At 52.5% G+C, this 27223-nt stretch overlaps 1 protein-coding gene across 5 annotated transcripts in view; it reads left to right on the plus strand.

Annotated features, from left to right (window-relative positions):
• The first annotated feature begins 2400 nt into the window (after positions 1-2400).
• Positions 2401-27223, plus strand: part of AXL (AXL receptor tyrosine kinase) — a 35481-nt gene continuing 10658 nt past the window's right edge. For 2 of the 5 annotated variants that reach the window (XM_035286420.2, XM_078359772.1), the window contains exons 1-12: positions 2401-2690; positions 4185-4413; positions 5002-5102; positions 5720-5896; positions 11618-11698; positions 11834-11949; positions 15840-16050; positions 16352-16491; positions 17039-17189; positions 18142-18168; positions 21845-21977; positions 22593-22684. In XM_035286420.2, the coding sequence (XP_035142311.2) occupies positions 2627-2690; positions 4185-4413; positions 5002-5102; positions 5720-5896; positions 11618-11698; positions 11834-11949; positions 15840-16050; positions 16352-16491; positions 17039-17189; positions 18142-18168; positions 21845-21977; positions 22593-22684 (1522 nt within the window). In that variant the 5' untranslated portion in view covers positions 2401-2626. The remainder of the gene's footprint in view (positions 2691-4184; positions 4414-5001; positions 5103-5719; positions 5897-11617; positions 11699-11833; positions 11950-15839; positions 16051-16351; positions 16492-17038; positions 17190-18141; positions 18169-21844; positions 21978-22592; positions 22685-27223) is intronic. The other 3 variants (XM_035286421.2, XM_035286423.3, XM_035286424.3) reach the window with 3 other exon arrangements.

The raw sequence follows: 27223 nt of genomic DNA on the forward strand, positions 1-27223 counted from the left end.
GAGGGGGGCTGTTCTGGTGAGAAAGTGAGACAAGCCTGTGGAGGCGAAGGGATGGTCACATAGACATAAGGAGTTTAGGGTTTTCCTGAAAGGTCTGGGGCAGGGGTGGGAAAGGGTTTGGTTTGAGATCAGGAAGAAGTCTTCTGACTGTTGAGTGGGAGACAGCTTGAAAGGAGCAACAGAAGCCAGCAGCCCATGGCCAGGTGCGGTGGCTCACACCTGTAATCCCAGCACTTTGGGAGGCTGAGACAGGCGGATCACTTGAGGTCAGGAGTTGGAGACCATCCTGGCCAACGCGACGAATCCCTGTCTCTACTAAACATATAAAAATTATAGAAGACAAAACTGAGGGCAAAAAAAAAAAAAAAAGAACATAGAAAAATTAGCGGCCGGGCACAGTGGCTCATGCCTGTAATCTCAATACTTTGGGAGGCCAAGGTTGGCAGACCATTAAGTCAGGAGTTCGAGACCAGTTTGAACAACATGGTAAAACCCCGTCTCTACTAAAAATACAAAAATTAGCCGGGCATGGTGGCGGACACCTGTAGTCCCAGCTACTCGGGAGGCTGAGGCAGAAGAATTACTTGAACCCGGGAGGCGGAGGTTGCAGTGAGCTGAGATCGCACCACTACACTCCAGCCTGGGCGACAGAGTGAAATTCTGTCTCGAAAAACAACAAAAACAAAAACAACAAAAAAGAAACAGTCCTCTGGTTGCTAAATGAGAGAAAAGAGAGAGAGAGGCAGGAGAAGGAAGGATCAGGCCGCAGCGCCGGGAAGGGGCAGGCAGAAGAGATGTCAGGAGGCCAGACAGGACTCCATGACGCACCCTAGGGGTACCAGTACCCAAACAGAAGTGGCCAAAAGCAGAGGCATGGACGCCAGCCTCCTCCTGCTCAGACATCCAGGCATGCAGAGCCCTCCACGTGCCAAACACACAGGGCACAGGAATGGAGGTACAGCAGAGCTGATACAAAGGCACCAGATCTGCAATGCCCAGGACACATACTCCCAGAGGGAGAGAGCATAGCTTGGTCAGGGCTCACTGCAGCCTCGACCTCTTGGACTCAAGCGTTCCTCCCACTCCAGCCTCCTTAGTAGCTGGGACCACAGGCACATGCCGTGACACCCCATTAATTTAAAAAAAAAATTTTTTTTTTGAGAGAGAGTCTCACTCTGTTGCCAGGCTGGACTGCGGTGGTGCCACATTGGCTCACTGCAACCTCTGCCTCCCGGGATCAAGCAATTCTCCTGCCTCAGCCTCCTGAGTAGCTGGGACTACAGGCTCCTGCCACCATGCCTGGCTAATTTTTTTATATTTTTAGTAGAGAAGGGGTTTCACCATGTTGCTCAGGCTGGTCTCGAACTCCTGACCTCATGATCCACCGCCGCCCCCTCCCCCGGCCTCCCAAAGTGCTAGGGTTACAGGCTGAGCCACTGTGCCTGGCAATTTTTAAACTTTTTGTAGAGCTAGGGGTCTCACTGCATTGACCAGTCTGGTCTCAAACCTCTGGACTCAAGCGATCCTCCCACCTTGGCCTCTCAAACAGGAGTGAGTTACTGTGCCCAGCCAACGATCCTATTCTTCCCATATTACAGGTGGAGAAACTGAGGATGAGGAGGCCAGTGCCTTGCCTGTAGCCCACAGTTAGTGGTAGCATTGGGATTCCAACTTGGGTCCCCTTCCTTGTCGCCTGTATATTGGTGTTCCATTTATGTGTCCACGTGGGTGTTGGTGCGTCTGAAGATCTACGTGTCCCCAAGTAAGTGTCCCCCACAGATGCCCACCCAGCAATGTGCTCCTGTTTCTCAGTTTTCTCCAGGAATCGGGCTCCTGGCCTGGCCTGTCTAAGTGTGTCTGTGGCCCAGCAGCGTGCCCCTGCGTGTCTGGGTCCCTCTGCATGTCTCTGCCTGTCCTAGCCTCTGCGTGTCAATGACGTCTAAGAGAGTAAGAGAGAGAGAGAGAGAGAGAGAGAGAGAGAGAGAGGCTGTGTGTGTGTGTGTGTGTGTGTGTGTGTGTGTCCTTGTCCGAAGAGCTTTGAGAGTGAGGGGGAGTGGAGGGCCAAGGAGGCCTGGCTGGGGCTGAGCTGGGGGTGGAGGCGGGGAGAGGGGCGTCACGGGCTGAGCTGAGAGGGGAGTGGAGTTCGGGAGGAATGTTTACCAGACACATAGTCCAGAGGGACAGCGCCCAGAGCCCGGATAGAGAGACACACAGCCTCACTGGCCCAGGACTGGGACGCAGCCACTAGGGTCCCCTTCCCCCTCCTCCGCTCCCTTCCTGGCCCCTTTAAGAAAGGGCTGATCCACTCCTCTCTGAGTTAACCCCTGACTGTCCAGGTGGCCCCTGGGCTCTGGCCCTGGTGGGCGGAGGCAAAGGGGGAGCGGGGGCGGAGAAAGGGTTGCCGGAGTCTAGGAGTGAGAGAAGGAGGCAGGGGTGCTGGGAAGGCGGCTGTGAGCCCAGCCGGGGGAGAGGGCCCCCTGCCACTGTGCCAGGCAGGCAGTGCCAAATCCGGGGAGCCCGGAGCTGGGGGGAGGGCTGGGGACAGCCCGGCCCTGCCCCCTCCCCTGCAGGGAGCCCAGCAACTTCTGAGGAAAGTTTGGCACCCGTGGAGTGGCAGTGCACCAGGATGGGCAGGGTCCCACTGGCCTGGTGCTTGGTGCTGTGTGGCTGGGCGTGCGTGGCCCCCAGGGGTGAGTGATGGGGGGGCTCCTTGGGGGACGGACTCACTTGGAGGGGCTGGGGCAGGGGTAGGAGGTGGGGGACATTGGCAGGTGTTGGGGGGGCCTGGGCTGGCTTAGGGAGTTTCTTGGGAACAACAGAAAAGGGACTTCAAGAGAGGGAGACACAGACTCAAGAGACTCACCAAGAGCAGCAAAGGGAGCGAAAGACTGAGAGAGGAACAGAAGGACCGGGAGGACAGAAGAGAGGACTCAGAGGACGGACAGACAAGGAGAAGCTGAGGGCAGGGGCAGGGGCGGGACCTGAGAAGGGGGCCGAGGAGAGAGGAGCTGAGCTGGGGGGTGCAGGGAAAGAGGAAATCTTCCTGAAGTGCCACCGAGTTGGGCCGGGGGGGGGGCGGGATGAGGAGGGCTCTGGAGCCCTGGGGGGAAACCCTTGTCCCTGCCAATTCCCCCCTCCCCCAACTTGTCCCTGCCCCACCAGTCCGCTCCATCTGGGGCGGGGGGAGTGTCTCACTTTGTCTCTGTCTCAGCCTCCAGCTCTGCTATCTCGAGGAGGGCTCTGGAGCCCTGGGGGGAAACCCTTGTCCCTGCCAATTCCCCCCGCAACTTTTCCCTGCCCCACCAGTCCGCTCCATCTGGGGCGGGGGGAGTGTCTCACTTTGTCTCTGTCTCAGCCTCCAGCTCTGCTATCTCGAGGAGGGCTCTGGAGCCCTGGGGGAAAACCCTTGTCCCTGCCAATTCCCCCCTCCCCCAACTTGTCCCTGCCCCACCAGTCCGCTCCATCTCTGGGGGCAGTGTCTCACTTTGTCTCTCTGTCTCTGCCTCCAGCTCTGCTCTCTCTGGGTCTCTGTTTCTCTCACAGTCTCTGCCTTTCTCTCTCTCTGCTCTCTAAGTCTCTCTCTCTGTGACTGTCTCCCCGTTTGCCTCCCTCTTGTCTTCTCTCATGAGGGCCGTTTCTTCATCTTTCTTTGTCTCTCCCTGTATCTCTGCTCCTCTCTGTCTCGCCTCCTGACTTTCTCTGTGCCTGACTCCTGTATCTGTCTCTCTCCGAATCTCTGCTCCTCTCTGTCTCCCATGCCTGAATTTCTCTGGCTTCTCCCTCCCCCACAACCCTGATCTCCCTCTCCCTGCCCCCATGTCTTCCCCCCATCCACCAGCACCAAGCAATGGAAGTCTCTAGAGACCCTAAGAGAGGACGGAGGGACAGGGGCTGGCCCTGCCAGGCAGTCCAGGGCGTGGGAGGCTGCCAGATCCTGAGCCTCCTTCCCCGACGGGATGGACTCTGGACCCCAGTCCCCTGGGAAAGCACCCATCCTCCCCTCAGAGCCTCCGCCCTCCTCCCCTCTCTGAGGTCACTCTGCAACTATGTGGCCTGAGGGCCTGGCGGGGTCCTGGCGGGCGGTGGGCAGGGGCAGGCAGGGACCGGGTGGAACTGAAGGCCGGAACTGAAGGCCGGAAGGAGCTGGGAAGTTCCTAAGCTAACTGTTCCCATTTCCCCTGCAGGCATACAGGCTGAAGAAAGCCCCTTCGTGGGCCACCCAGGGAATATCACAGGTGCCCGGGGACTCACAGGGACCCTTCGGTGTCAGCTCCAAATTCGGGTTAAGGGAGAACCTCCCGAGGTGCACTGGCTTCGGGATGGACAGATCTTGGAGATCTCAGACGTCACCCAGACCCAGGTGCCCCTGGGTGAAGAAGAGGAGGATGACTGGATTTTGTTCAGCCAGCTCAGGTATGCGGCCACCTCCCTGAGTCCCACCCTCACCCCTATCATGCAAGGGGCAGAAAGCCCACCTGGGTGGGAACCCCGGCTTGACCCCTTGTCAGCTGTGCAGTTTTCAGCATGTGATGGAACCTCAAGGTTTCGCTTTCCTCTTCTGCAAATTGAGTTAATAATAGGACCTATTGGCCGGCGCAGAGGTTCGTGCCTGTAATCCCAGCGCTTTGGGAGGCCGAGGTGGTCGGATCACCTGAGGTCAGAAGTTCAAAACCAGCCTGACCAACATGGAGAAACCCCGTCTCTACTAAAAATACAAAATTAGCCAGCGTAGTGGTGCATGCCTGTAATCTCAGCTACTCGGGAGGCTGAGGCAGGAGAATCGCTTGAATCTGGGAGGTGGAGGCTGCAGTGAGCCGAGATCTCGCCATTGCACCCCAGCCTGGGCAACAAGAGCCAACCTCCTTCTCAAAAAAAAAATAATAGGACCTACTTCAACATTCTCATGAGCTTCCAGGCTGGACCCCTCTTTCCATTCTGACAGACCCCCTCCCAGTGTCCAGCTCTGACCCAAACCTCTCTGTCTCTCCTCTTGCCCGTCAGAATCGACTCCCTGCAGCTTTCAGACACAGGACAGTACCAGTGTTTGGTGTTTGTGGGAGATCAGTCCTACGTGTCCCAGCCTGGCTACATAGGGCTGGAGGGTGAGCTCTGTGGTCAGGGGTCCCGAGGGGTCAGAGGATGTGTGGCAGGAATCCTGGGGGGTCAGGGGTGCTGGAGGATTCAGGGTGACCCTAGGCGACATACAGCCTAGGAATGTCAGAATTTTGAGGGGTCAGGAAGCTGGGAGTCCATATAAGTTATGGGAGCAAGGCTGGGGGGGTTATATGTTCTAGGTGAAAAGACTTCCTGGGGTTAGTCGGATGTCCTGGGCATCAGACATGATCAGGTCACAGGAGGCCATTCTGGGCTTCAGATAAGGCATCAGAGGCATGCAATGGACTCCTCTCCCCACGACCCCAGGGGCCTCATTGTCCTCATCTGTAGAATGAGATGAGGATGAGCTTGACGGCAGACATTCTGGAAGAGAGACGTGAAGAGCTTAGCTGTCTTGGGGGGGATCTGACCTGGGGGGAATCAGATATTGGGGTCACATGTGTTGGGGTTAGGCTCAGGTGTCCTTGGGTATCAGATACAGGCAGGTCAATGACCCTGCATGGTGGGTTTGCTGCCCAAAGCTTACAGTATCCTAGTGGTGGGTCAGACATCTGAGGGGCTCAGAGGGACTCCAGCCTCTACCGCTGCCCACCTCCCCCCCAAGGCCTCCCTTACTTCCTGGAGGAGCCTGAGGACAGGACTGTGGCTGCCAACACCCCCTTCAACCTGAGCTGCCAAGCCCAGGGACCCCCAGAGCCCGTGGACCTACTCTGGCTGCAGGATGCTGTCCCCTTGGCCACAGCTCCAGGTCACGGCCCCCAGCGCAGCCTGCATGTTCCAGGTGAGTCCAGGGATGGGGTCAGCTCCACACAGAGGGTGGGGCAGGGCTGATGTCAGGAGCATCGCTGCCTCTGCTCGAGTGTCTGGCTGCCCTTCTGTCCCTCACTGTGTCTGTGTTTTTCCTCTGAGTCTGTCTCTGCCTCTCTGTCTCTACCTATCTTGTTTCTCTCCATATGCCTTTTTCTGTCTCTTTCTGTCTCTTGGTGTCTGTGTGTCTTTCTGTCTCTGTGTGTGTGTGTGTATCTCTGCTTCTCTCTCCCTCCATTCACCCCAGCCTCTCTCTGAATAGAATTCTTTGTCCTGGGTTTCCTCTGAGCTGTTCCATGACCTGAGTGTGTATGGGCCTGGTGCCCCTTTGTCAGCCCTTGACCCAAGCAGGGCACCAGAATCAACAGTGCCCTCCTCTCCTCTACTTCCCACCACAACTGGCCCACCTCCTGCCCTAATGAGCCTTTCTGGCCTGAGTCAAAGCAAAGATGTCCAGCCCAGGTCCCCTGGGGAGACTGAACCCAACGAAGAGAGATCAGGGAGAAAGTGGGAGACAGAGAGACAGAATGAGAAACACTGGAAGTGACAGGTCACAGTGACCCCAGATGGACACACACAGGATAGGGAGGCTGGGCGCGGTGCCTCACGCCTATAATCCGGCACTTTGGGAGGCTGAGACAGGTGGATCACTTGAGGCCAGGAGTTCAAGTCCAGCCTGACCAACATGGCAAAACACTGTCTTTACCAAAAATACAAAAATTAGCCAGCCGTGGCAATGGGCGCCTCCTTGGGAGGCTAAGGCAAGAGAATCGCTTGAACCACCAGGAGGCAGAGGTTGCAGTGAGCTGAGATTGCACCACTGCACTCCAGCCTGGGCGACAGAGCAGGAATGCATCTCAAAACAAAACAACAAAACAAAAGACAGGATAGGGAAGTCTGAGTGACAGAAACCCTCTCCTTCAGGATGACCATAACTTTCTGCACCGCAGAGACCAAGCTCAGGGCTATGCAATGTTCACAGGCATGACTGGGGGAACCCTGGACTCTGGGGATTCTCCCTGTTGAAGGAGGAAAGACCAGAGGAGCACATGGCAGAGGCTCTGTAAAGGGAGGAGCCTGCAGCCTGCAGGGCATCAGCTTCCTGTGCTCCCAACCTGCTGCCTCTCTCTGCTGGAATGAGGGGCCTTTTGGCTGGGGCTCTTCAAGGTGGAGGGAGGGGTTCACATTCCCAACATTCCCGGGACCCTGAGTTGCAAGGAAGACCTGGTGGGCGTGCTGGCCCCAGAGGGCTGACTCAGGCCCATGGCTCGAGTGAGTGGCCCAGTAGGGACCAGGGCTGAGGCTGTGGCATGAGTCAGCCTGGCAGGTCCCATGAGAAGGGGAGGGGAGGGAGAGAAATGGGGGCTACACAGGTGCGAGGGGCTGTGCCTGTCTGTGAAACACAACCTCTGTGTGAAGTGTGCCTTGGCCAGGGTGGACTTCTGTGGATGTCCTGAGTGTGTGTGTGTGTGTGTGTGTGTCACTAAGTATATTTCCTTCAGCTTGGATTCTGTACCAGTGCGTGTTTGGGTCTTGATAGCATGCCTTTTTTTTTTGTTTTTTGAGACAGATTCTTGCTCTGTCACCCAGATTGGAGTGCAGTGGCGCTATCTCAGCTCACTGCAACCTCCGCCTCCCAGGTTCAGGCCATTCTCCTGCCTCAGCCTCCCAGGTAGCTGGGATTACAGGAGTGTGCCACCACGCCTGGCTAATTTTTATATTTTTAGTAGAGATGGGGTTTCACTATGTTAGCCAGGCTGGTTTCAAACTCCTGACCTTGTGATCCGCCCATCCTGGCCTCCCAAAGTGCTGGGATTACAGATGTGAGCCACCACGTTCGGCCACTATAGCATGTCTCTGTACGTTTCTCAGGGGCTGCCTATGTGTGGGTGTCTGCGTGTGTGTGCGTGACTGAGTATACCAGTGTCAGCCTGTGCCTATCCCTGTTTTTTGTGTTTGTGTGTTCACAGCTGAGACTCACTGTATAAAAGTAGAGTGTGTGTGGAGGGGTTGTGGGTTTGGGGCTATGGTCTACACTTCTCTGTGTGGAGGCCGTAGTGTCAGCCCACAGCTGTGCAGCTATGGGTGTGAGCGTGTCCTGTGTCCTGATGAGAGCTGCTCTTCCCTCGCAGAATCAGGATATGTCCATGGATAACTTGTGTTTCTTTTTTTTTTCTTTGAGACGGAGTCCCACTCTGTGGCCCAGGCTGGAGTGCAGTGGTGAGATCTTGTCTCACTGCAACCTCCGTCTCCCGGGTTCAAGCGATTCTCTTGCCTCAGCCTCTCAAGTAGCTGTAGCTGGGACTACAGGCACACACCACCAGATGGGCTATTTTTTTTTTTTTGTATTTTTAGTAGAGACGGGGTTTCACCATGTTGGCCAGGATGGTCTCGATCTCCTGACCTCGTGATCCACCTGGGATTACAGGCATGAGCCACTTCACTCATTGCAACTGTGTTTTTTGCATCAGTCTGTGTCTTGGTGAACATGAAGCCACCTGGGTGAATCCAGCTTCATCTTATGGCACAGATGAAGGCCTGGCTGTGTGTTGGTTCGCATCGGTGTGTCTGTGTCTGAGCAGTTCAACATGACCCTTCATTGTGTCTTGGTGTGTATCTATCTGTCCACCTCAACTCCAGGTATGCTGTTGCTTGGTGTATGTCTCTCACTATCCAGGGGTGTTTAGGCTTCTGTGTGTCGGCATCAGCCTAGATGCATATTATGTGGCTAGGTGTTCGTAATTAATGTGTACACATGCAATTGTGTGTTTATGTGTCTTTCCCATGTTGGCTTGTTTGTGTGTGTCTCTTTATGAATGTACATCAATGTCATCCCCTGTGTGTATATGTGTGAATCATGGTGTTTCTGTGTCACTGTGTGTTTGTGACATCAGCCCTTGAGTATCTTGGACCACTAACTTACCAAGTGCTGCGTTTTCTGTGAATCTGTGCTAATAACGGCCCCTGTGTGTTTAAATGTGATTCATTGTGAGTGTGTGTTGGGGGGGTGCTGTGTGAAGGAATTCGGTCGTTTGTGTGCGCTGTCCCTCTATGTGACTCAGGGTGTGCCCCTCCTCCTTCCATCCCTCTCTCTCTCTGGAAAACCTGGGGTGGAGAGCAGGGGCTGTGGGGGGATGGTCCGAACATCTGGAAAGCACATCTGGAGTCCGCCTGCTCCTGTCCTCCTGGAGTAAAGCAACAGCCCTCTGGAGGGGAAGGGGTCCCAGCCCTTCCTGTCCCCTTCACTCAAGGTGAGGCGTTGGGGCCTGGGAAGGGGGATCCCCGCTCTGGCTCTGAGCCCCCGAGGCCGGCCGGAAGCGCTGGGGTGGGGAGGTGCCCCCAGTGACTCACGCGGGGGTGGGAATGCTGCGGTCGGAACGGACCCGACTCCAAAACCCACCTCCCGCCCCAGGGCTTCTCTGGCCGGCAGTGCCAGCTCCCGCGCGCTGACCCTGGCGGGGCCCCACGTGCCAGGTGGCTGGACCCAGCTCCCCACCCCCTCTCGGGCCGTCCGCCAGGGACTGTACTGTTTCTTCTCCTGTCGGCGCGGGGGCTGCGGGCGCGGGGGCTGCGGGCGCGGGGGCTGCGGTGCAGGCACCTGACCTTGGCTGGGAACAGCCACCTAGGAAACTCTGGATGAGGAGCTCCCCTACCCACCCCCTTCCGGCCTCTGCAGACTTTGTCCCATTCCACTCCCTCCGCTGACAGCCAAAAGTAAACTTTGTGTGGCGGATGGAGAGCCTCCCCCGCGAACGAACGTGGTGGGAACATAGGCGCATACGCACGGAGCAAACACGAGAGACAGGCACACAGATAACACATGCACGTACACAGCATCCACAGATACACGCAGGGCCACAAACATACCAGCTCAGAAACGCAGACACGGATGCACAAGCACACGCATAAACAACACGCAGAATTGCAGTCGTACTTGCAAGACTTGGTCCTGGGGCTGGGCATGGGGGTGGCTCAGCCTGCAATATGAGCACTTTGGGAGGCCGAGGCAGGAGGATTGCTTGAGGCCAAGAGTTCGAGACCAGCTTGGGCAACATAGTGAGACCCCCCCCCACACACACACACACTCCCTTCTTCTCTACAAAAAAAAAATTTAAAAATTAGCCACGAGTGGTGACCGCCAGTAGTCCCAGCTACTCGGGAAGATGAGATAGGAGGATCTCTTGAGCCCTGGAGGTCAAGGCTGCAGTGAGCCGTGATTGTGCCAGTGTACTCCAGCCTGGGTGACCGAGTAAGACCTTGTCTCAAAAAACAAAACGAAGCCGGGCAAGTGGCTTACTCCTGTAATCCCAGCACTTTGGGAGGCCAAGGTGGGTGGATCACTTGAGGTCAGGAGTTCGAGATCAGCCTGGCCAACATGTTAAAACCCTGTCTCAAAAACAAAAAAGAAAAAATTGGTCCTTCTTACCTCCTAGACATTGCGTGGGGGGGGGGAGTGGGGGTTGTCTATGTTTCTATGTGTATCTATGTTGAGTAGATCGCCTTATCCTCCATCATATGAATAATACTAAACCCTTTGTATATTGTGCATAACTTTCTTTTTCCTTCACAATTTCTCGGATACATTGTTTCTTATTGTAGATCTTAGCAACTTCTGTACATGTGATTATCTTTCTTTTCCTAAGTGGAGAACTTTCACCTTTTCACTTAAAAGGAAGCACAGTAAGACTTCCCTTTGGCCTATTGGAATTGCAGGCATCACTATTTTGCACCTTGGGGCCTTTTTTTTTTTTTTTTTGAGACAGAGCCTTGCTCTGTCTGTCGCCCAGGCTGGAGGCCAGTGGCGCAACCTCTGCTCCCTGCAACCTCCGCCGCTCAGATTCTAGCAATTATCATGCCTCAGCCTCCTGAGTAGCTGGGATTACAGGCATCCGCCACCATGCCCGGCTGATCTTTTGTATTTTTAGTAGCGATGGGGGTTTCAATATATTGCCCAGGCTTGTCCTGAACTCCTGACTCAAGTGATCCACCCACCTCGGCCTCCCAAAGTGCTGCGATTACAGGTGTGAGCCACAGCACCTGACCATGCCATTATTTAGAAAAATAAAGGTTCCCTGAACACCAGCACTGCAATACCAGGAGAGTCTATCTGATAGCTGCGTGACTCACAGATAGAAATCAGATACAGCACTGAGATGCTGAACGAAAGGGATTCACATCCCAGGCCAACCAGAGCAGGATGGCACGAGGTTCCCTCACAGTACTCAGAACGGCGTGCAATTTAAAACTTAGGAGTTCTATCTGGAATTTTCCACTGACTATTTTTGGACCAAGAGTAACTGAAACCTCTAAAAGTGAAGCCTTGGTCTGTCTCACATAGTGAGATCCCTCTTCTCTATCAAAAAAAATTCAAAATTAGCCAAGTGTGGTGGTGGCTGCCTGTAGTCCCAGCTACTCAGGAGGATGAGATGGGAGGATCGCTTGAGCCCAGAACATCAAGATTGCAGTGAGCCGAGATCGTGCAGCTGCACTCCAGCCTGGGCAATAGGAGTGAAACTCGGTCTCAAAAATAAACAAATAAATAAAAATAAAATGATGCCTTAGATAAGAGGGGACTGATGTATATTGTATAGTGATGTATGTTGTATAGTGGTGTATGCTGTATAGTGATGTATGTTGGTTGGGGCGCCCTTCCTTCCCCTCTCTGATCCTGGGTCTTTCCCTCATGACTCCCTAGGACTGAACAAGACATCCTCTTTCTCCTGCGAAGCCCATAACGCCAAGGGGGTCACCACATCCCGCACAGCCACCATCACAGGTGACAGGGTTGGGAGCTGGGGAGCTGGGTGTCAGAGGGTGGGGCTTGGGTCAGGGGTCAGAGTGGGGGCATAGAGCAGGGTAAAGAGCTTTGAGCAAAGACTCCCCAGGGTCAATCTGTCTGGTTTCTCCACAGTGCTCCCCCAGCAGCCCCGTGACCTCCATCTGGTCTCCCGCCAACCAACGGAGCTGGAGGTGGCTTGGACCCCAGGCCTGAGTGGCATCTACCCCCTGACCCACTGCACTCTGCAGGTGAGACCCCAAAACTCGGCTCACTTCCATCTCAGGCCTCCTTCCACCCACACCCCCAAGCCCCATCCCCTCCCTGGGAACCCACCCCTTCTTGGCCACTGCTGAGAAGCAACAGAGCCTTGAGGGTTAAGCCAGATGTCCTGGGTTCAAATGCTGGCTCCACCATCTGCTGGCTATGTGAGCTTGGGCAGTTGGCTGAATCTCTCTGGGCCTCAGTTCTCTCGTCTACAAAATGGACATAATGGTATTGCCTACCTGGTATGCTTAGTGTAAAAATTCAATGAGTGAATGCAACTTACCGACTTAAAACGGTATCTAGACAGTCGAGGCTGCAGTGAGGCATGAATCACTGCTCTCCAGCCTGGGTGAAAGAGTGGGACACTGTCTCAGAAGAAAAAAGAAAACAAAAAATAGTGGCTATGAATCTTCCTGTTTTCAAGGTAAGGAACTGAGGCCCAGAGGGGGAAGTGACCTCTCCCCACTCTCCTCCCCTCCCCGTGGCTAGAAAGCCAAAGCTGAGATTCAATCCCAGAGGTCAGCTAGATTTGGGAGACCTCAAATGCCAGGTTGGGCATCAGCTGCACCCCTGCCCACATCCACCAAGTGTCCCCAGGAAAGCAGAAGTGTGTCCTCTTCCCTCTCCAGGTCTCACTTCCTGCTGCACGTGGGCTAGGGCTAAAGAGTTCCAGTGGGAGGGAGGGTCACAGCCGTCCCAGGGAAAAGAGAAGTGGGAGCAGGCATGGGGAGTCCTGGTAGAGGTTCCTCTTCCTGTCTGTCACTGTGGGTCAGAGTGGAGCATGGGGACAGCCTCACCCCCTCTTTCATCCTCACATCCACCATCTGCCCCCACTCCTCCGCAGGTCTCATGGTGGTGTCATTTCCCATCATGGGGGCTGTGTGACTTTGAGCAAGTTGCTGAACCTCTCTGGGCCTTGGCTTCCCTGTCTGTAAATTGGGGTTGAGAAAGGAAATCGACCCCATAGGGTGGTAGTGCGAAGTCAATGAGTTCATCCAGGAATGTGCTCGACTGGGAGCTAGGTACATATTTGGCACTGAAGAAATATTAGCTATGCTGAGTGTCATGGCTCACACCTGTAATACTAGCCTTTTGGGAGGTCGAGGCAGGTGGATCACTTGAGCCCAGGAGTTCGAGACCTGCCTGGTCAACATGTTGAAACCCTGTCTCTCTAAATAATTAAAAAATTAGGTGGGGTTGTGATTGTACCACTTCACTCCAGCTTGTGTGACAGAGCCCTAAAAGAAAGAAGAAAGAAAAGGAGGAAGAAAGAAGAAAAGAAGGAAGGAAGGGAGGAAGAGAGAGAGAGAAAAGAAGGAAGGAAGGAAAGAGAGAAAGGAAGGAAGGAAGGAGAACAAATGTTAGCTGTTGATAATTATAATGCACAAAACAGTTTATATACATCATGTCGTTAAACCTTATACCCTGACAAGTAGGAACTGTGATGCTCATTTTCCAGAGACAGAAACTGAGACTCAGAGAAGTTAAGACACTCATTCTAGGTCACACAGCAAACAGCAACCAACCCAGGACTTAAGTCCAAGGAATCTGGCTTTAGAGCCCACACCGTGTAGCAGTGAACTCCTTCCTGACCTACTGTGTGGCGGTGTGGCTGGGGTCTCCAGGGTGAAGGGGAAGCTGGTGGCTGCTGCATTGCGTGGCTGTGAGTTGTGTGGTTATGGGGGTTTTGTGGTTCCATGTGGCAAGGCTGTACAGGTGTATACAGCAGTGGTGGCCCCCCCATCCTGAGTGTGCCATTCCTGGGGTGGAATAGGTGTGAGAGCATGTGCCGCTATGCAGAGCTTGACACTTGTTACCAGGAAATGCGCATAAAATAATAAGTAACAGGCCAGGCGCAGTGGCTCATGCCTGTACTCCCAGCACTTTAGGAGGCTGAGGTGGGTGGATCACGAGGTCAGGAGTTCAAGACCAGCCTGGCCAAGATGGTGAAACCCCGTCTCTCTAAAAACACAAAAATTAGCTGGGCATGGTGACAGGTGCCTGTAATCCCAGCTACTCAGGAGGCTGAGGCAGGGAATTGCTTGAACCCAGGAGGTGGAGGTTTCAGTGAACGGAGATCGCACCACTGCACTCCAGCCTGGGTGACAGAGTGAGAATCCATCTCAAAAAAAAAAATAATAATAATAATAATAAGTGGCAAACACTCAGTATGCACAAGCAGTCTTCTAAATGCTGATATGCCCTAATTCAGTCAACCTGTGAAGCAGGGAGCCACTGTCATCCCATTTTACAGATGAGAAGACTGAGATACACAGCTAGGAAATGGTAGAGCCTGGATTTGAGCCCTGGATCCAGTATCCATGCTCCTCAGCACTAGGCTAAACTGTCTCTGCACAGATAAGAGGTATTGTTACCATTACTGATATTCTTACAACCAGTAGAGCAAAGACTCTGGGGACAGGATGGGAGGCCAAGGCGGGCGGATCACTTGAGGTCATGAGTTCGAGAACTGCCTGACCAACATGGTGAAACCTCGTGTCTACTAAAAATACAAAAAAGCTGAGCATAGTGACACATGTCTGTAGCCCCAGCTACTTGGGAGGCTGAAACAGGAGAATTGCTTGCACCTGGGAGCCGAAATCACGCCACTGCACTCCGACCTGGATGACAGAACAAGACTTCGTCTCAAAAAAAACAAACAAAAACATTAGCCAGGCATGGTGGCACACGCGCATAATCCCATCTACTTGGGAGGTCAAGGCACGAGAATAGCCTGAACCTGGGTGGCAGAGGTTGCGGTGAGCCGAGATCACGTCACTACTGCACTCCAGCCTGAGCGACACAGTGAGATTCCATCTCAAAAAAAAAAAAAAATTATGAGATTTGTTTGTGATTTTTCTTTTTAGCTCAACAACTATGGTTAGTGTTAGCCTATTTGATGTGTGGCCCCAGACTATTCTTCTTCTTTTACTATGGCGCAGGAAAGCCAAAAGATTGGACACCCTTGAGATTGTTTTACACACATATTCACCATGTAACCACCCTTCAGATAAAGACACAGACTCTTTTGGTCTTCAAGAAGGCTCCCTCAGGCCTCAGAGATGACTACCCTTCTGCTTCTAGAACATTGCTTTCGCCTGTAGAGTAATGCCATATAAATGGGATCTCACAGTATTGTGCCTTTATTATTTGCATTATTATTATTTTTTGAAACAGAGTCTTGCTCTGTCACTCTGGCTGGAGTGCAGTGGTGTGATCTCGGCTCACTGCAACCTCTGCCTCCTGGGTTCAAGCGATTCTCCTACCTCAGCCTCCCGAGTAGCTGGGATTACAGGCGAGCCCCACCACAGCCAGCTAATTTTTTGTATTTTTGGAAGAGACAGGGTTTCACCACATTGGCCAAGCTGGTCTCGAACTCCTAACCTCAAGTGATCCACCCACCTCGGCCTCCCAAAGTGCTGGGATTACAGGCGTGAGCCACGGTGCCTGGTCTATCTGCATTGTTACCACCAACACACTCACTATGCATCATTATTATCCGTGCTCACCACCTGCCTTGCACTGTGGCATCCTTTGGGCATAACTACATTTAATCTTAAAACAATCCTGTAAGGCATCTGATCCTCTAAGGCCCCATTTGCCCAAGGAGAAAACTGAGGCTCGGAGAGGTTAGAGTCTTGCCAGAGGTGGCTTTTGGAAGTGAAGACAGAACCACATGGTGCAGCTAAACAATCTCCTTGCTTTGCAAATCCAGGTGCCAGTGTGGTCCTAGCAAGGCGCTGCAACACACACATACACACACACACCCTTGCAACGTTGTGTTGTCACACTGGAGCCACCACCATTGGGAGCTGTGTGACCATCTCGTGTGACTGCGTGATTATCCTGTCTTCACACCCTTCCCTCTCCCCAGGCAGTGCTCTCAGATGATGGGGTGGGCATCCAGGCGGGAGAACCAGATCCCCCCGAGGAGCCCCTCACCTTGCAAGCGTCCGTGCCCCCCCACCAGCTTCGGCTGGGCAGCCTCCATCCTCACACCCCTTACCACATCCGCGTGGCATGCACCAGCAGCCAGGGCTCCTCACCCTGGACCCACTGGCTTCCTGTGGCAACACCGGAGGGAGGTAAGAAGGGCTGGAGAGGGAGATGTCACCACTGCCCCACTGGATCTCACTCACATCAGTGCCACCCCCATTGTCCCCTTTCACCCTTTTCCCCATCATGGCCTCGATCTCCTTCCCGTCCAGTCTCTGACCCCTCATGACCTCTTTCCCAGCCCTCCTCTCCCCCGCACTTCTGCTTATGGGAGGCCTGCATGAGCTGCCCACGTGCGTGCCCTTGGCACCCTGCACCCACTTCCTGGGAAGAGGAGAGGGGGTCAGGAAGAGGTGGGGGTGCCAACTTCCCCTCTTCCCTTTCCTCCAGTGCCCCTGGGCCCCCCTGAGAACATTAGTGCAACTCGGAATGGGAGCCAGGCCTTTGTGCAATGGCAGGAGCCCCGGGCACCCCTGCAGGGTACCCTGTTAGGGTACCGGCTGGCGTATCAAGGCCAGGACACCCCAGAGGTGGGTGCTGCTGGTGGGATCGGAGTGGAGTGGCTGGGGGAGGAGGGAGACAGGGAGGAGGAGATATCAGGGCAGACATGGACAGTTGTGCAGGTTGGGTAGTACACAATTGCTCTACGCCTAGTGGGGCACATTCGGGGCAGGTTCACATTCACATTCTGGGAGAATAAGGCTGTCAAGGGGAGGGCATGGGGAGTGTCTGTTTATGAAGCACTGCAAAAGAATTTCAGCACATTCATATTTACGGTAATGATTTCACAGCAGACAGTTGTACAGCACCTTGGGGAAGGGGTACCTTTTCCCGATTTGCACAAAGGCTAGCAATAGCCTGAGGTAGGGAGAGAAGATGGAAAATGAATCTAGAAGCGGGTGGAGGGATGCAGGTTAAAGGATGAGGACGAGAGATAAAGGGGAGGACGAGAAAGGGTGGGGGTTTGGAGGGTGGGGAGAGGGCTTTGAGAAAGAGATGGGGCATTGAGGCCAAGAGTAGAGGCCTAATAGCTAGGGGGCTGAGGTTCTACCCTGATGCCACTTCTGGACCTCCTAGGTGCTCATGGACATAGGGCTAAGGCAAGAGGTGACCCTGGAGCTGCAGGGAGACGGGTCTGTGGCCAACCTGACGGTGTGTGTGGCAGCCTACACTGCTGCTGGGGATGGACCCTGGAGCCTCCCAGTACCCCTGCAGGCCTGGCACCCAGGTAAGTCCAAAGCCATGCCCAACTCGCTTCAACCTTGTCTCTCCCTGACAGCCCTGACTTCCTCCCTGTACCTTACAGTTACTGCGACCTAGGCACTGTTCCTGCCCTGAGCCTTACTGAGAGCTGCCCTCACTCCTTTACCCATGCCATGGCCTCACTCCCTTACCCATGCCACGGCCTCACTCCTTTCCCTGTCCCAGGCCCTCATTTCCTTACCTGTGCCATGCCCTCACTCACCTACCCATGCCACACCCTCACACCCTCACTCCCTTACCTGTACCAAGCCCTCACTCCCTTACCCGTACCACGCCCTCACTCTCTTACCCATGCCACGGCCTCACTCCTTTACCTGTCCCAGGCCCTCATTACCTTACCTGTGCCACGCCCTCACCTACCCATGCCACACCCTCACACCCTCACTCCCTTACCTGTACCAAGCCCTCATTCCCTTACCCGTGCCACGCCCTCACTCACTTACCCGTGCCACGCCCTCATTCACCCATGCCACGCCCTCACTCCCTTACCCGTGCCACGCCCTCATTCCCTTACCTGTGCCACGCCCTCACTCCCTTACCTGTACCAAGCCCTCATTCCCTTACCCGTGCCACGCCCTCACTCACTTACCCGTGCCACGCCCTCATTCACCCATGCCACGCCCTCACTCCCTTACCTGTGCCACGCCCTCACTCCCTTACCTGTGCCACGCCCTCACTCCCTTACCTGTGCCACGCCCTCACTCCCTTACCTGTACCAAGCCCTCATTCCCTTACCCGTGCCACGCCCTCACTCACTTACCCGTGCCACGCCCTCATTCACCCATGCCACGCCCTCACTCCCTTACCCGTGCCACGCCCTCATTCCCTTACCTGTGCCATGCCCTCACTCACTTACCTGTACCACGCCAGTCTTGTCCTCTCTGAGCACGTCTCCTCTCTGCCCTTTCTTCTCACAGGGGAAGCACAGCCAGTCCACCAGCTGGGTAAGGGCTTCCACAACCCCTCTCCTCCCTCCCTACCCGCCACACCTAGTGGGGCCCTGTCACCATTCATACTCATTGCACATCCCTTTCATGTTTCTCAAACTCATCACTCTAACCTACTTCTTGAGTTTGTGCGGTCTTTGATGGAAATGCCTAGAATGGCCTAGCATAGCACATTGTAGGTACTAAGGTAATGACAGATGGGTCAGTGGATGGATGAGCAAGTGGATGGATGGATGGATGGATGGATAGATGGATAGATGGATAGATGGAGGGTGGGTGGGTGGGTGGGTCAGTGGATGAATAGATGGGTGGGTAGGTGGATGAACAGTTAAAAGACTGGATAGTGAGCGGATAAATGGATGGGTGGATGGGTAGATAAATGAATAAATGGATGGATGAACAGGTGGATGGACAGATGGATGGATTTGTGAGTGGATAAATGGATAGGTAGAAATGTGGATGGGCCGGGCGCGGTGGCTCACGCCTGTAATCCCAGCACTTTGGGGGGCCGAGGCGGGTGGATCACGAGGTCAAGAGACCGAGACCATCCTGGTCAACATGGAGAAACCCCGTCTCTACTAAAAATACAAAAAATTAGCTGGGCATGGTGGTGCGTGCCTGTAATCCCAGCTACTCAGGAGGCTGAGGCAGGAGAATTGCCTGAACCCAGGAGGCGGAGGTTGCGGTGAGCCGAGATTGTGCCATTGCACTCCGGCCTGGGTAACAAGAGTGAAACTTTGTTTCAAAAAAAAAAAAAAAAGAAAGGTGGATGGATGGTTGGATGGGCAGACAGACAGACGGACAGATGGATGAGGTATCCTCACATCCATCCCTCTTAAATATTTCTCCAACAATTCCCAAACATTCCTCCTACACCTGTTGTACCCTCTGGGCACTATTACAGCCCACTCTTGTAACTCAACCCACTAGCTTTAAATACGCCTCACATACCTTCCTGCATTTCTTCACATACCCTTTCCACGCTCACTCCACCCTCCTTTCATCCATTCCTCCCACATGACTCTCTAGGCCCACTGACACACAGACTTCTCATCCACAAACCCTGAACACCTTGTACGTACTTACACACCTTCCACACTGCAAACACTGGAAAACGCTGCCACAACTCTCTTGCCCTCAGTTCTCCGTGCCTGCTCACCGCTCGCTCCAAAGTCATCATTCCCGCACCCTTCACTGCTCCCAACCCATCTCGCTGTCTGCACACTCAGCACATAACCATCTCCATTTCTTTTTTTCTTTTTTTGAGACAGAGTCGCGCTCTGTCACCAGGCTGGAGTGCAGTGGTGTGATTTCAGCTCACTGCAAGCTCCGCCTCCTGGGTTCAAGCGATTCTCCTGCCTCAGCCTCTCAAGTAGCTGGGATTACAGGCATGCACCACCAAGCCCAGTTATTTTTGTATTTTTAGTAGAGATGGGGTTTTGCCATGTTGGTCAGGCTGGTCTCGATCTCCTAACCTCATGATCTGCCTGCCTGGGCCTCCCAAAGTGCTGGGATTACAGGTGTGAGCACCCAGCAACCACTTCCATTTCTTACACACGTCATTCCATCCCTGCCCTTTTCACACCCCCTTTCTTCACATCCCTTACTCCTCATCTGCCCTTCTCACGTGTTTTGCCTGCTCACCGCATACCTCTCTCACACTGAAATTACATCCATAAAGCTCCTTGCTCATTCCTTGTACCTAAGACTTCATGAATACTCTTCCCACTTCACAAACCCCCAACTCTTCCAGCAGCCATCGACCCTGTATATGCTTACCACGCCCCTTTGGATATTTATTTCACCCTCATTCTTTGCTCCATGGAAACCCTTGTGGCCTGGTGCAGTGGCTCACGCCTGTAATCCCAGCACTTTGGGAGGCCCGAAGCAAGTGGATTGCCTGAGGTCAAGAGTTTGAGACCTTGCCTGGCCAACATGGGGAAACCCCGTCTCTACTAAAAATACAAAAATTAGCTGGGCGTGGTGGCCCAAGCCTGTAATCCCAGCTACTCAGGAGGCTAAGGCCCAAGAATTGCTTGAACCTAAGAGGCAGAGGCTACAGTGAGCCAAGACGGCACTCCAGGCTGGGCAACAGAGCAAGACTCTGTCTCAAAAAAAAAAAAATTAGGCAGGTGGCACAGACCCATGGTCTCAGCTACTCAGGAGACATGGTCAAACCCTGTCTCTACTAAAAAAAGGAATAGAAAAATTAGCCAGGCATGGTGGTGCATGCCTATAATCCCGGCTACTTGGGAGCTGGGACAGGAGATTCACTTGATCATGGGAGGCGGAGGTTGCAGTGAGCTGAGATTGGGCCATGACACTCTGACCTGGGTGACAGAGTGAGACCCTGTCACAAACAAACAAAAAGAAGAAAGAAAGAAAGAACCCCTTTTGTAGTCATTGCATAGTCCTCGAAAGATATTCCTTAGTCCTTCCTCCACCAGCCTCACCCTCCTGGCACAGGCTTCCTGCACCATCCTACACTGCACGGATCCTCGTCCCCACTCACCTGTTTGTCTACACTCTAGTCCACCCTCCTTGCACAAGCATAACATTTCTCACACTAACCTCTGCTATTTGAGATTTCTCCACACCCATCTCACATTCATCTAGCCCTCCTGGCACACTCATGACCCATTCCACACCTCTCCCTCCCATTCCACACTCACTGCACACTCCTCGAATATCCATCTCACTCTCTCTTTTTTTCCTTTTTTTTTTTTTTGAGATGGAGTCTTGCTGTCACCAGGCTAGAGTGCAGTGGTGTGATCTTGGCTCACTGCAACCTCTGCCTCCTGAGTTCAAGCGATTCTCCTGCCTCAGCCTCCTGAGTAGCTGGGACTACAGGCGCCCACCACCACACCTGGCTTATTTTTGTATTTTTAACAGAGACGGGGTTTCACTATGTTGGCCAGGTTGGTCTTGATTTCTTGACCTTGTTATATACCCGCCTCAGCCTCCAAAAGTGCTGGGATTATAGGTGTGAGCCAAAGCCCAGGGCCTCTATTTATTTATTTATTTATTTATTTTGAGACAGAGTCTCACTCTGTCACCCAGGCTGGAGTGCAGTGGCCCGATCTTGGCTGATTGCAACCTCCACCTCCTAGATCCAAGCAATTCTCCTGCCTCAGCTTCTGAGTAGCTGGGATTACAGGTGTGCACCACTACGTCCAGCTAATTTGTGTATTTTTTTTTCTTTAAAAAAAATTTTTTATTAAGATGGGATTTTGCCATATTGGTCAGGCTGGTCTTGAACTCCTGACCTCAGGTGATCCACCCACCTCAGCCTCCCAAAGTGCTTCGAAAGTGCTGGGATTACAGGCATAAGCCACCACACCCAGCCTCTGTCCCAATCTTTTTTTTTTTAATTTTGTATTGCATTTTAGGTTTTGGGGTACATGTACAGAACATGCAAGACTCTGTCCCAATCTTAACTCACCCATCCTACAACTTTCCCACACTTCTGCTTCAACACACACTTGTATTACATCCATTGCATGCTCTGTCCAGCCCAGCTCATTACGATATGTGAATGCAACCATCACGCACCTCACAGAGTATGTGCACTTCGTTGCCCAGGCCTTCTGTCTCCCTCCCACATCACCCCTTTGGGTCCCAGAGAGTTGGATCCAAGGTCTCATCCATGACCTGTTCCTCGTGCCCCTGATAGTGAAGGAACCTCCAGCTCCTGCCCTCTCGCGGCCCTGGTGGTATGTACTGCTAGGAGCAATCGTGGCCGCTGCCTGTGTCCTCATCTTGGCTCTCTTCCTTGTCCACCGGCGAAAGAAGGAGACCCGTTACGGGTGAGTTGGAACTATATGGGGAGGCTGTGTGGACTGGGATGGAGAGGCTGGAGGCAGGGAAGCCAGTGAGGAGGCTGGTGCAGGAGGAGCAATGACCAAGAATCGGAATGAGGGCAAGGGAAGCCAGGCATGGTGGCTCACACCTGTAATCCCAACACTTTGGGGGCTGAAGCAGATGGATCACTTGAGGTCAGGAGTTGGACACCAGCCTGACCAACATGGTGAAACCCCATCTCTACTAAAAAATACAAAAGTTAGTGGGACGTGGTGGTGCACACCTGTGGTCCCAGCTACTTGGGAAGCTGAGGCATGAGAATTGCTTGAACCCAGGAGGTAGAGGGAGGCTGCAGTGAGCTGAGATTGCACCACTGCATTCCAGCGTGGGTGACAGAATGAGACTCTGTTTCAGGAAAAAAAAAAAAAAATAGGAATGAGGGCAAGGGTTGTGGGGGGAATGAATGGAAGGCAGAAGGCAGCTGCCCAAGACATGCTCAGCAAATGCTAAGGGAGAGGGCAGGCAGGGCTTGAGGCTGGGATGCTACTTGCTCAACTGCTGGTTGAGGAGGGGGTTCCAGATGGTTTTTCCCTGCCCTCACCTTCTCCCCATCCCCCTAGAGAAGTGTTTGAGCCAACAGTCGAAAGAGGTGAACTGGTCGTCAGGTACCGCGTGCGCAAGTCATACAGTCGCCGGACCACTGAAGCCACCTGTAAGTGAACCCTGTGCCCCACTGCCCTGGCCTGGAGCTGAAGGCTGTAGAGAGTCTGGCCTGCTGGGTTTTGTAGATGCCTGAGCCAAAAGTTTCTGAAGGCCTTGGGATACTAGAATGTCAGAACCACAGACCCTAGAAATAACAGAATTGTGGAACCACAAAGAATCTTCAAAGAATAGAATGTTAGACACAGTAAATCTTAGAAACACCAAGGCTGAGTGTGGCGGCTCACCCCTGTAATCCCAGCACTTTGGGAGGCCGAGGCGGGTGGATCATGAGGTCAAGAGATCTCGACCATCCTGGCCAACATGCCTGGCTAATTTTTGCATTTTTAGTAAAGATGGGGTTTCACTATGTTGGCCAGGCTGGTCTCAAGCTCCTGGCTTCAAGTGATCAACCAGCTTTGGCCTCCCAAAATGCTGGGATAACAGATGTGCACCACTGCACCCAGCCGGAGGTGGGGTTCTCATCACCTTCACTTCACAGATGAGGCAGCTGTGGCCCAAAGTGGTTAAGTCACTAACGCAGGACCACATAGCTTGTACATTGGATAGCTGGAATTTGAACTCAGGCATTTTTTATTTAAAGATAGAGTCTTGCTCTGTCACCTAGGCTGGATGGAGTACAGTGGCAGGATCTCGGTTTACTGAAACCTCTGCCTCTCAAGTTCAAGCAACTGTCCTGCCTCAGCCTCCTGAGTAGCTGAGATTACAGGCGTGTGCCACCATACCCGGCTAATTTCTGTATTTTTAGTAGAGATGGTGTTTCATCATGTTGGCCAGACTGGTTTGGAATTTCTGACCACAAGTGATCCACCCGCCTCAGCCTCCCAAAGTGCTGGGATGACAGGCATGAGCCACCGTGCCCAGCCCTTTTTTTTTTTTTTTTTGAGACGGAGTTTCGCTCTTGTTACCCAGGCTGGAGTGCAATGGCGCGATCTCGGCCCACCGCAACCTCCGCCTCCTGGGTTCAGGCAATTCTCCTGCCTCAGCCTCCTGAGTAGCTGGGATTAGAGGCACGCGCCACCATGCCCAGCTAATTTTTGTATTTTTAGTAGAGACGGGGTTTCACCATGTTGACCAGGATGGTCTCGATCTCTTGACCTCATGATCCACCGGCCTCGGCCTCCCAAAGTGCTGGGATGACAGGCTTGAGCCACCGCGCCCGGCCTGGAATCTGTACTCTTAACTGCCACACTCCACTAACTCTTGGAATTATAGATTGGTGGAGAGACAGACTCGATCTTAGCCTGAAAACTTATATGCATATATTCTATACGCTTATACTTTTGAAATCATAAGATCTTGGAACTATAGACTCTCTACTAGAAGATTGGAGAGTCACGGAAGCTCTAAGCTAAGGAGGGATCGCAGAGGCCTAATCACATCTCTTCTTTGACCAGGTGTGGTGGCTCACGCCTGTAATCCCAGCACTTTGGGAGGTCCAAGCAGCCAGACACTTGAGGTCAGGAGTTCAAGACCAGCCTGGCCAACATGGCGAGACCCCTGTCTCTACTAAAAATACAAAAATTAGCTGGACGTGGTGGCGTCCATCTGTAATCCCTGCTACCCAGGAGGCTGAGGCAGGAGAATCGCTTGAATCTGGGAGGCGGAGGTTGCAGTGCTCCAAACTGGGCAACAGAGCATGACTATCTCAAAAAACAAACAACAAAGAAGAAACTTATCTTTTCAGTTAGGGAAACTGAAATCCAGAAACAAAAGGGAAGAGCTAGGTTTCTTCCTAGCACATAGCAAGAAGGCTGCCAGGGCCCCAGGGAGTGTTTGGAAAGGGCTGGGAAAGACATTTATTTAAGAAGAGAAGCAAGAAGTGACAATGTCCCAGTGATTTAATTGAGTGACATAAAGCAGCCATTCTCAGAGTGTGAGCCTGGCCCCCTATGGTCCCTGAGACCTTTGCAGGGGGTCCATAGGTCAAATCTATTTTCATATTATCACCAAGACATTATTTGCCCTTTTGCGTTCTCATTCTCTCACAAGCATTCAGTGCAGTTTTCCAGAGGCTCCCTGACGTAGGATGATGCCATCCATCACTCTGACAGCTGATGGACCTTGTGCTTCTATATTCTAATTTTAAACATCTATCAGGACAGGTGTGGTGGCTCATGCCTATAATCCCACCACTTTGGGAGGCCGAGGCAGGTGGATTGCTTGAGTTCAGGAGTTTGAGACCAGCCTGGACAACATGGTGAAACCTTGTCTCTACTAAAATACAAAAATTAGCCATATGTGATGGTGCATGCCTGTAATCCCAGGTACTCGGGAGGCTGAGGAAGGAGAATCGATTGAATCCAGGAGGCAGAGGTTGCAGTGAGCTGAGATTGCGCCACTGCACTCCAGCCTGGGCAAGAGTGAGAGTCTGTCTCAAAAAAAAAAAAAAAAAAGAAAAGAAAAGAAAAAAGAATTAACTAAGTCTGATAGTTTTTTTGTTTGTTTGTTTTAATTTGAGAAGGAACCCAGGAGTTTGAGACCAGCATGGGCAACATGGCAAAACCCCATCTCTTCTTAAGAAAAACACACAAAAATTTGCTGAGTGTGGTGGCACACACCTATAATCCCAGCTACTCGGGAGGGTGAGGCAATATAATCACTTGAACCTTGGAGGTGGAGTTTGCAGTGAGCTGAGATTGTGCCACTGCACTCCAGCCTAGGCCACCAAGTGAGACTTGGTTTAAAAAAAAAAATTTTTTTTATGGATGGGGTCTGGCTATGTTGCCCAGGCCTGTCTCAAACTCCTGGCCTTAAGTGGTCCTCCTTCCCTGGCTTCCCAAATTGCTGGGATTACAAGTGTCAACCACTGTGCCCAGCCAGTTTTATTTTTGAATACAGAAATATATATATATATATATATATGTAACTCACGTAAACAAAAGCTCTTTGTAGCAGTCCTCAGTAATTCTAAGAACGTAAAGGTGCCCTGGCGTCAATTTGTCTGAGAATGATTACTATGTAACAGTGAAAATGAATAAATTACAATTACATCCAACGACAACTAAATTGTAACTATTTCATAGATATCATGTTGAGCTAAAGAAGCCAGACACAAAAGAGAATATACTATGTGATTCCATTTTTATTTTTATTATTATTATTTTTGTTTTGTTTTGTTTTTTTGAGATGGAGTTTCGCTGTTGTTACTCAAACTGGAGTGCAATGGCACAATCTCGGCTCACCGCAACCTCCGCCTCCTGGGTTCAAGCAATTCTCCTGCCTCAGCCTCCCCAGTAGCTGGAACTACAGGCACGCACCACCATGCCCAGCTAATTTTTGTATTTTTAGTAGAGGCAGTGTTTCACCTTGTTGACCAAGATAGTCTCGATCTCTTGACCTCCTGATCCACCCGCCTCGGCCTCCCAAAGTGCTGGGATTATAGGCGTGAGCCACCGCGCCTGGCCTGTGATTCCATTTTTATAACATTTCAAAACTAATCTATTGTAAGAGAAATCAAGAAAATGGCTACCTCTAGGAGGGCAGAGCTCCGTGACTCACGCCTGTAATCCCAGCACTTTGGGAGGCCCCTGACTTGGATAACCAAGTCAGGAGTTCAAGACCCGCCTGACCAACATGGTGAAATCCGCCTCTAGTAAAAATACAGAATTAGCCAGGTATGATGGCACACACCTTTAATGCCAGCTACTCAGGAGGCTGAGGCAGGAGAATTGCTTGAACCCAGGAGGCGGAGGTTGCAGTAAGCTGAGATCATACCAGTACACTCCAGCCTGGGCTACAGAGCAAGGCTCTGTCTCAAAAAAAAAAGAAAGAATGAAAGAAAGAAAGAAAGAAAAAGAAATTTTTTTGTGTGTGTGTTTTATTTGAGATGTGGGGTCTTGCTCAGTCACCCAGACTGGGGTGTAGTTGTGTGAGCTCAGCTCACTGCAACCTCCACCTCCAGGCCCAAGTGATCCTCCAATCTCAGCCTGTTGAGTAGCTGGGACTACAGGTGTATGCCACCACGCACAGTTAATTTTTGTAATTTTTTGTAGAGACAGGGATTCGCCATATTGCCCAGGCTGGTCTTGAACTCCTGGACTCCAGTGGTCCACCGGCCTCAGCCTCCCAAAATGCTGGGATTACAGGTGTAAGCCACTGTGTCTGGCAAAACAATATTTTAATTTTTATTTTTTTCAGAGTCTTGTTCTGTCACCCAGGCTAGACTGCAGTGGCATGATCTTGGCTCACTGCAAACTTCATCTCCTAGGTTCAAGCGATTCTCCTGCCACTGCCTCCCAAGTAGCTGGGAGTACAGGTGTACACCACCACGCCTGGCTAATTTTTGTATTTTTAGTAGAGATGGAGTTTCACCATGTTAGCCAGGCTGGTCTTGAACTTCTGAGTTCATGATCCACCTGCCTCGGCCTCCCAAAGTGCTGGGATTACAGGTGTGAGCCACTGTGCCTGGCAAAAGAAACATTTTTAACAACTGGTACAAGCAGGGCTCTGACCCATCAGGGAGCCCACTGGAGCAAGAGTGTGACCAGGCTTTAACCCTTTAGTTCCCTCTGAGGGAAGGCTCAGGGGG

The sequence above is a fragment of the Callithrix jacchus genome, chromosome 22 (genome assembly GCF_049354715.1).
Source record: "Callithrix jacchus isolate 240 chromosome 22, calJac240_pri, whole genome shotgun sequence".
NCBI classification, from domain to species: Eukaryota; Metazoa; Chordata; class Mammalia; order Primates; family Cebidae; genus Callithrix; species Callithrix jacchus.